The 8611-nt window shown below is 40.7% G+C and overlaps 1 protein-coding gene across 1 annotated transcript in view; it reads right to left on the bottom strand.

Moving 5' to 3' along the window:
* Positions 1–3620, bottom strand: part of OBFC1 (oligonucleotide/oligosaccharide-binding fold containing 1) — a 25715-nt gene extending 22095 nt beyond the window's left edge. Inside the window, exon 1 of the mRNA XM_010152955.1 lies at positions 3488–3620. Coding sequence (XP_010151257.1) covers positions 3488–3620 — 133 coding nt within the window. The remainder of the gene's footprint in view (positions 1–3487) is intronic.
* Positions 3621–8611: the final 4991 nt, after the last annotated feature.

Genomic DNA, 8611 nt, shown 5'->3' with positions numbered 1-8611 from the left:
AGAAACACTGCAACAACGGAGTCAGAAAAAGGTTCTGTATTGAAAAAAAATAGAAAATCAAAACCAAAATCCAGAAATAACTTGTCCTACATAGCTAGCAGCCTTAAGTGAGCCCAGAATTAGCTTTCTTCACCCAAGACAGACAAAAAAACCCAAAGTTTCGGAAGGAATCACAGGTGATCAGCCAAGCAGCTTCAAAACCAGAAGTTGTTCTGACAGAATTCCACTGCAACGCTGAGGATGCACGTATCGCTGTTTCATAGTCAGAGGTGGCTATACTAATCCTGCAGTCGCTGGTCAGGTCTGGCATACAGAATCTGTCCACGTTGCTCTCATACATTTACCAGGACACCGAATGCTGCTATAGGCACCCTCAATGGAGATGCTCCCGCTGTACACGTTTCCTCACTAAACCTGATAAAATCTCTATAAAAGGTGGTCTGGGATCAGTTGCAGGGCAAGACACCAAGCTCTTGACTGTACAAACAAGCAAGATGTTATTACGTTCATTTCCGGGTTAGTAAGCAGAGACCAGATAAAACCGATTCTCTCCATCCCCGTAAACTCACATAGAATTCAACCCTTAACTCTCCGAGAAACTACCTGAGTTCATTTGAAAGATATAATTGTATTTACACTATTGGAAGTTGTTGAACTTGACCACCTCAAGGTGTAGTTTGTTTCTTCTGCCAGCTTATTTGTTCAAATCATGTTCATATTGGTAGCAGTAAAAATATATTAAACATTTGAAGCTATGTACAGGCACACTCAGCCAAGCTCCTCGTAACCCAGTAGGTAACACATACATTAATATGCTGTTACCACAACAGGAAGCCACAGCAGGCGGTATAGGGGGCTATAGATACCGAGCTCCCTAGGGCAAGTTCTGGTCATGTTTTTACCAGCAGTGCTGAACACTGAGCTGTTTGCAATTGCTTTCATTACTATTACCTCTTTTTATGCCATTTGTAGCTTTCCTCACTTGTTGATAAGCTGTCACAATGCAGTGGTGCATGATAAATCTGAGAAAAGCTCATTTCTATGATGTGATTATGTGTTACAGACGAGTTTGGCACCCACTCTAATTTCAAGGCCTCTAAGACAACACAATTGCTGTTTTTATCTAGGAGGTTTCCATCCTTCTTGTCACCATTTATAGGAGGAGAGTAATTGGCCAGGTTTACTGCTTTCCTCTGTGCTGTTTTAAGGGATTAGTCATTGTGGCATCAAATCCTAATGCTTAAAAATGGAAAGAAAAAACTAATTAGGTCATTCAGTCCATTTCCTCAGGGCCAATAAAAGACCACTCTGTACAGTAAAATTCCTGGCAATCTGTACAGTCAGGATATAAACAATCCCGGTGAAGGGCATCCCACCTTTTTCCCTGAGAATGCTGCTCCACAGTTTAGCAGATGTCATTCTAAGGATGTTTTTCCTGACATTCCATTCCATCTGTGTTTCTTTCCATTCCCTGTAGTTACAATGCTTTGTTTTGCACTCATTCACTCTTAATTAGCATTATTCAATGACTGATTTATAGCCAATCATATATTTAGCTTCAGCTGGTCTTTAACAAACCCATTAGAGGCAGGAAACTGACAGCAAACATTTTCTTCTGTGTCTTTCTGTTGTGCTATCATTTGTTGCCAATAAACAAGATGCACTGAAAGATGTCTGGTTTGGTGTACACACAGCACCAGGAGATGCACAAAATCCAAATGTTTGTTCCAGGAAATTTCATTTTATTTTTTAAAGTTTGCTTTAGAAAGAGATACAGGATTGCAAGCAAGCTTAATTGTGCAAAACACCCCAGATGCACAGGAAGTGGAGAAAGCTCGCATGCACCAATTTTAAAGGCTGATATCTTGACTGACAGATACCACTTCCTTAAGATCATCTTAGAAAAAAGAAAAAGTAACAAAACTGAAAAAGTTCCAGAAGCAGAAGACAACTCACTTAAGCAAAAGAATAGGAAGGGAAGGGAGAAAGGAAATTCAGGTAATTTAGAAGTGGAAAAAAAGACAGCAGGATTGTTCTTTCTATGACTGTTCCCATGCTCAGGAAATGTTTGTTGATGTTTGTAAATTTAATCTTCTGAATATATTTTTGCAGTCTGTGTACTAGTGTCCAAGTCCAAGCTACTATCCCATTCTGCTGACATTGAATCGGTTTGTACTTGGTTCACCTGATGTGTTTGCTACACCAGTACTAGTGTAAGACTGCACACCTTAAAACTGTCTCCAAATACTACTCCCTCTGGTACAAACATCAACAACAAACTGTGCCCTAATTCATGCAATCATTTAAGACAAAAAGCTCTCCCATCACGTTAAATAACAACGAGGTATAAATACTGGGCTTTGCAGTTTGCGAGGTTCCTACGTACATAAAAATGGTTGCAAGAAAAGCATAACAAAACCACCAGTCTTTCATTACTGCAAGAACAGCACTGCTGTTACCCTTGCTGTTAAAGAAAAATAAACATGAATAACAAAACCTACAAGACAGAATATATTTAAGGGCCAAACAGATGTACCTTGTCTCTGTGGAAGAAAAAAAAAGAAAAAACCCAAACAAAATGCCAAAACCAAGCAAAAGCCCACACAATTTGCTTAGGGTTTACTGCTTTTCCTCATTAATTCTAAGTTCCTTGGGTTCTTGCCTGATAACATTGCACCTTGTCAAGCTTCAGCCTGGAGTAATGAACCCCTCTCCAGCAGAAAACACACTGCAGTCCATTTAACATCTTCGTAGTGAAAACAGAACTTCAAGGTCAGACCCCCGTTGCTTTAGACAACGTACACATGTGGGTGATATTGGCTGAAGACCAGCAGGAAACAGACTGCAAAGCATACAATTTCCAGCAATGGTTAGGAAATAAAAGGTGCCGTACCAGATTCAGCACAGGTGCCAGAATTTACAATAAGGTTGTTCAAATGTATGAAGAATGTCATACACCTATCATATCTTGAAATTAAACAGGCAAAACCTTAACCCCTGCATCTGTTTTATAACATACTAATATCCAGAGGAAAAAGCAGGACACATACACCCAGCAATGTCATTAACTGTCAAAATTTTGCAACAAAGAGGCATAAAATCCTTCTCAAATGTTGTAGGGAGTGGAAAGATAGAACACATATGGCCAGAAAGGACCAGCATTTTTAGAATTAAATTTATCAGAAAAATAACAAGCAATACCACACAGAGGAAACATAACATTACCTTAGCATAAAAGAAGTTCTTTATCTATATATATATAGATAGATAACAGGAAGAAAAGCCATTAGAAAATAAACACATTTTATTTTTCACATATATTTCACATGCAACCTGTTGTTCTTAGAACTGGTAAAGATACTAATGTCACTTAGCTTAGGGGCACAGAAAATTACCAGTGTTCGTGAAGCATTCTGCAATCCCTGGATAAAGAGCACAACATCAATCAACTACAATTCTGCGTGCATCAGCACACGTAAGTACATACCTGGCACTTGTTTAGATTCTCTCATTTCTTTTATATCTTTAATATAGAGTCTTGCGAATGCAGAAAACACAGGATCCATCCCCCAGTGCAGAGACGGTGTCTCTTCTTCATACTTTTTGGATTCAGACTGCATTCAAATCCTGTGAACACAGAAGAACTCACAATTATTTTCTGCACAGGTGAAGTGCTGTTCACTTATGTTCCAACTGAATGAAAAAATAGCTCGTGGTAACAACACCATAACAGAAAGAGCAGAGCTGATGAAGAGACACAAGAACTTATCTAATACAATGTTAATTTTGTGTCACCACCTGAAATATTCAAAATATCAATACTGACAATTGAAGTACTGAGACCTGACAGCAACAACATTTTGCCCAGCTCTTTCAAAGGAAATATAATTTCAGGGATAAACAGAGATGCAAATACAACTCTTCTTTAATGAAGCAGGATTGTAGGATACTAACTTGTTACTTTCTGTACACTTGATTATTTTTTCTTTCCCTTCCATAGTATAGCCTCCTCCTTGTTCATCTTGTGCTTTATTGCATTGGCTGGGGGAGGCTTATTTTATATAAGCCCAAAGCAACCGGCCCTTCTTTATTTTGGGCATAGAGTCTCCAATAACTTTGTAATTGCTACTTTCACCTCTTCAGATTTCCCTGTTTAATGCCTGCTATCTTCTGCCATTACCAGAGCCAATTCTCTGCTTATCACAGAGCAGATGTCAAAAAAAACCAGCACTCAATTCACAAAGGATCCTCATACAGATTTGGAAGCTGAATGTACTTTTTATTAGCTTCTCCTGTATGGATAGCTAAATTGTTCCCATAAAGCTTTCCAGGTCACCCTCGTATGGGTGTCAGCCACTTAACAGCTGTAGGGCAAACACGGTAAGTGGACTCATTTTGAATAGTGCGTAACAGGGCTGAGATTTGGCAACTAATCTCCTGAAAAGGGGCAGCACCCTGCCAGGGGTTGCCAGGGAGCTCTTTAGTCTGCAGGAGACACTTCTAACTACTAATGTAGAGGCACCACACCACAGATATTGTGATAGCATCTTGCATCTTTGAGAAACAACAGAGCTTGGATTCTGCATGATTTCTGTTTTCACACAAACTTTAATCTGGGACAGAAAAACAGAGTGTAGCACAACATGCTAGAGCACTGCTGATACCTACTCTACACCGTGGAAAGAACTGCAGATGACAATTATATCCATCTCTTAAAACAAACAAACAAAAAAAAAACCCACAACAACAAAAGCAAAAAACCAAAACAACAAAAGGTCAGTGATGCTTTAACCTTCCTTAGACTGGTCATTTGTTTTGTGAGATGTTGAAAGTATTTGATTTAGTCAGTTCCACCAGTCACTTCACCTCTGAGTAATAAAACCAAAGAGTTTTGTTTACACCTGGATTTACATCTCCCTCCCCACTACAGGCAGCTTTTCCCAACCTGTACCTATTGTGCATGCAATATCTACTCAAAAACGTCTCACCATCCTTTTCTCACTCAAGCCTCCAAATGAAGCACACTTTCTGCTGCTGAGCCGTAGACACTGCTGAGTAGAAATTTATAAACTAGGCTGTTAACTGTATGATCTTATTAATGCAAAGTTGCTGTTCCTCCATATGGCAGTTGCTTGCTACAGTCTATGTCAAATTTAGACCACAAACCTTCCCAAGCAAACATGTAGTGGATTTTACTTAGCATGCTCATTTTCATAACAAAATTAGTCTGTCCTATCCCTCTCTTTTTGCTTGCAGTCTCTAATACAGAGTCGCCTGCATTCTTCCTATGCTACTGTGCTTTTCTAGCTCCTCTAAGAAGAAGTGGGGGGGAAAAAAAGAGTAGAAAATTAAAAATAAATTTAGCCCAACAAAAGGTTATGGCAAATGAGAAGAGTTCACACATCAACGGATAAACATACACTGTAGTCAGTCAAGGTTAACACATGATGAGCTGGAATAAAGAGAAGCACTACTGGGCAGTGTCATCCTGCCTCCCACCCACAAACATGAACTTTTAGGATACAATTTTTTACTTAATGTCACTTTTAGCGGCACTTCTCCCCTGACAAGAAACACTGATACAATCACAGCCTTGTTCTCTAAGATCACCTGTGACACAAAGTAATAGTCCTTTCCGCACCATGGCCCCAGCTTACTGTGGGTGGTTAGGAAGTCTGTCACAGCTCAGCACCCCTCGCTTCTCCCAGACAGCTGGCCGGCTGAGCTAACAGCCAAACAGAGAGAATCAGGCAACAAGCCTGTCTAACTTATTGTACTTTACATGAAGAGCCACTCACTGGAGTCAAATGCAGAAGTCACCCCTGCACGTATACATCTGAGGGGAAATCAGTGAAGCAGCACCACTGGAGATGAAAAATATCTGTCTGCGTTTTGGTATTTCAGTAAACAGTTGTCAAGTCTGAAATGCCCAAATGTTAACAGACCACCAGCCACAAGTCCAAACAACACTTCTAGCCGAAATGAAGCATCTCCCCAAATCCTTTACTGCTTCAGGGTCCTAAAGGGAGAAGGATTTCTGCAGCAAAAGCTCTTTCTCTCTACCCGAAACTACTGGGAGTTAAATCACGTATTCTGGCACTTCCCTCTAGGTCCCAGGCTGGGATACAGCTCCTCACTGGAGAGATTTGCACCCATCACATCTATCTTCATGTATAGAACTACTCTGCTTGGTTCAAGTCTGCTACAAACACCAAGTTTAATATTACAGATGTGGCAAAGACTCCTTGACAAAAGGTAAAACACAGCCCCAGTACTATGAAGGCATCACAAGGTTTCTTGAAGGCCACAGGACAAATCTGCTGAAGTCACAAGTTACGGACACTCCATCCGCACCAGGACAGTGAAACCATGCTCCAGGCACCCACTCTCACTGACAAGCACACGAAGAGCATTCTGCAGGGCAGTCTGCCCATGCCACTTCACGTTCCAAATAGCCCTCCCAACCCCTACCAACACCCAAACCCAAGCCCATTTTCTTTCTTCCCTCCCAAGTGGCCACTTGGTAACCACAATTGAACAGTGACCTATTTAAAGCCAAAACCTTGTGGCCTGCTGGGAGGAAAAGGTATTTACTGCCTCCTGTACTGCTTGCCTCCGCCCACTCCCATTACAAGTCCATTCTTCTCATGGTGTTAATAGAAGTTGTTTTTTAGTTCCTATAGCAAAGGAAGATGTTAAGTCAGAGAAGCAATCCTTTCCAAAGTATCTATGCCTCAGTTAGTTTCCAAGCTTGTTTCAGGCAGTTTGATAGTGCTAGAAAACATAATTCTGACAAGGCTGATAAAATTCTTCCGAATAATTTCTCTTTTGCTATATAATACTATCTTTCCACAACATTTTCTCAAGTTGGCACAGGAAGCCTCTCCAGCACAGGCAGAGTATCCCAGGGGTCAATTAATTAGTGAGTCATCCTGGCGAAAGTGGAACTTGCCATAATGCTGGAAGTGTTTTCAGCTCTTAACTGGTACCATTGGTGATATGCTATCAGCAAGGAATATAACAGCCACCCTGTAAAACGAAGATCCAAAGGGCAAATAGCAGGCATTGTGGAGAGGCACAGCATCATGATCAATGAGAACACAGATAGCAAACAACAGACAATTCTGTACTCTGTGTACAAATGTTTAAGGATTAAACTGGCTTCTGCTGAAAGATGGTGAAAAGGCTTAGCAAGACAAACAATACAGAGTCCTAACAAAAAGTCATCCCTTCCTGCATTTGGTTTTAAATGCAGTGTAATGACTTTATGGTCGCTGTAGTATAAGGGATTCATTCCTGCAACAGGAGAAAAAAGAGGCAAGAGAGGCATCTGGTCCACAAGTTTATTAGAGAGAAGATATCCATATGCTATTTTTAGCTCCCTATAACTGCAAAGGCAGGCTATAAAGGCACGATCAAAACCAAAAATAGAACTAAGTTCTGCTATTTGTACCACTTCTCAGGAAAACAGTTCTGTTTCAAAGACAAAACTCTAAAGTTTACACAGTGGTTACCTAAATACAAATAAATAAAAAGCACTAATTTGAGATTATTCTAGACACTAACCTACTAAAATGAAGCTCTTTCACCTTCTGCTATCAGTGTTAGCTTTCCTGACTCTAGCAAGAATTAAGCCAAGTCTATAATCCACAGGGTTATCTTGTGAGCTCAGCAAGGTATTATCCTAAAAAGGAATGAAGGGAAACCAAGGAAAATTGGCAGCCTTCCCAACAACGCCACTACCCAAAACCAAGCCCATTTTCTTTCTTCCCTCGCAAGCGGCCTACTTTGTAGCCTAGTTAGAAATAGCTCCCCATTTAACAGACGAGTGATTTGTTCCACAGAACCAGCCCTGGCCAATAAATATCTTGGCTCCTATTCCTGTGTTCACTATGTACCTTTTTCAAAAACAGTATGTAATTAAGCAGCAGTCTTCTTCCAATCCCAGTGAAACGGGAACCCCAAGGAAGAGAATCTGCATTAATGTTTCTTGTAGTCTTTTCTCCAGATGCGATTAAGAGCAGAGGGTCTTGGAGAAAACTGCCTTTGTTTGAGATTAATTGTTTGGAGCCATGTGAACCCACAGAAAAGGTATCTTGCCAGCAGTTTCTGAAAGTACCCTGCAACTGCTCGCAGACCATTGCAAAGATTCTTTCTCAAGTTAGCTGTGAATCAGAAGCAGAGGATATTTACGCACCAATGCGAGCAACTTAAGCATCCTACCAGGCATTCACTCCTCCAAAGACTGACACTACTATACTAGCACCAATGATTTACACAGGAAGCAGCTCCTGAGCTGCGAGAGTTGCCAACCCAGCGCATTAGAGTGACTCAAAGCCACCATGGGCTTCCAGACTACAAACTGTGGCTGAAGAATTGCTTCATGGGTCAGCCATCCCTGCTGCAGAAAGCAACTTGTGGAAAGAGAAGCACAGTCAACAGACGGGTTTTGTAACCACCTCTGTCATCTGAATTGAACTCAGCTGTGTTTGAGTCAACACTCTACATGACAAATGAGTATTATTCAATTCTTCATGATCAGCAGAGGCAATTCCAGTATGACACAGTTAGAAATGCTGTATTTCAATAAATGGTTTGTATTATCTAAGGC

This window comes from Eurypyga helias, unplaced genomic scaffold (genome assembly GCF_000690775.1).
Source record: "Eurypyga helias isolate BGI_N326 unplaced genomic scaffold, ASM69077v1 scaffold1906, whole genome shotgun sequence".
Taxonomy (NCBI): Eukaryota; Metazoa; Chordata; class Aves; order Eurypygiformes; family Eurypygidae; genus Eurypyga; species Eurypyga helias.
The sequence above is the reverse complement of the archived record's forward strand: the minus strand, read 5'-3'. Positions and strand labels throughout refer to the sequence as shown.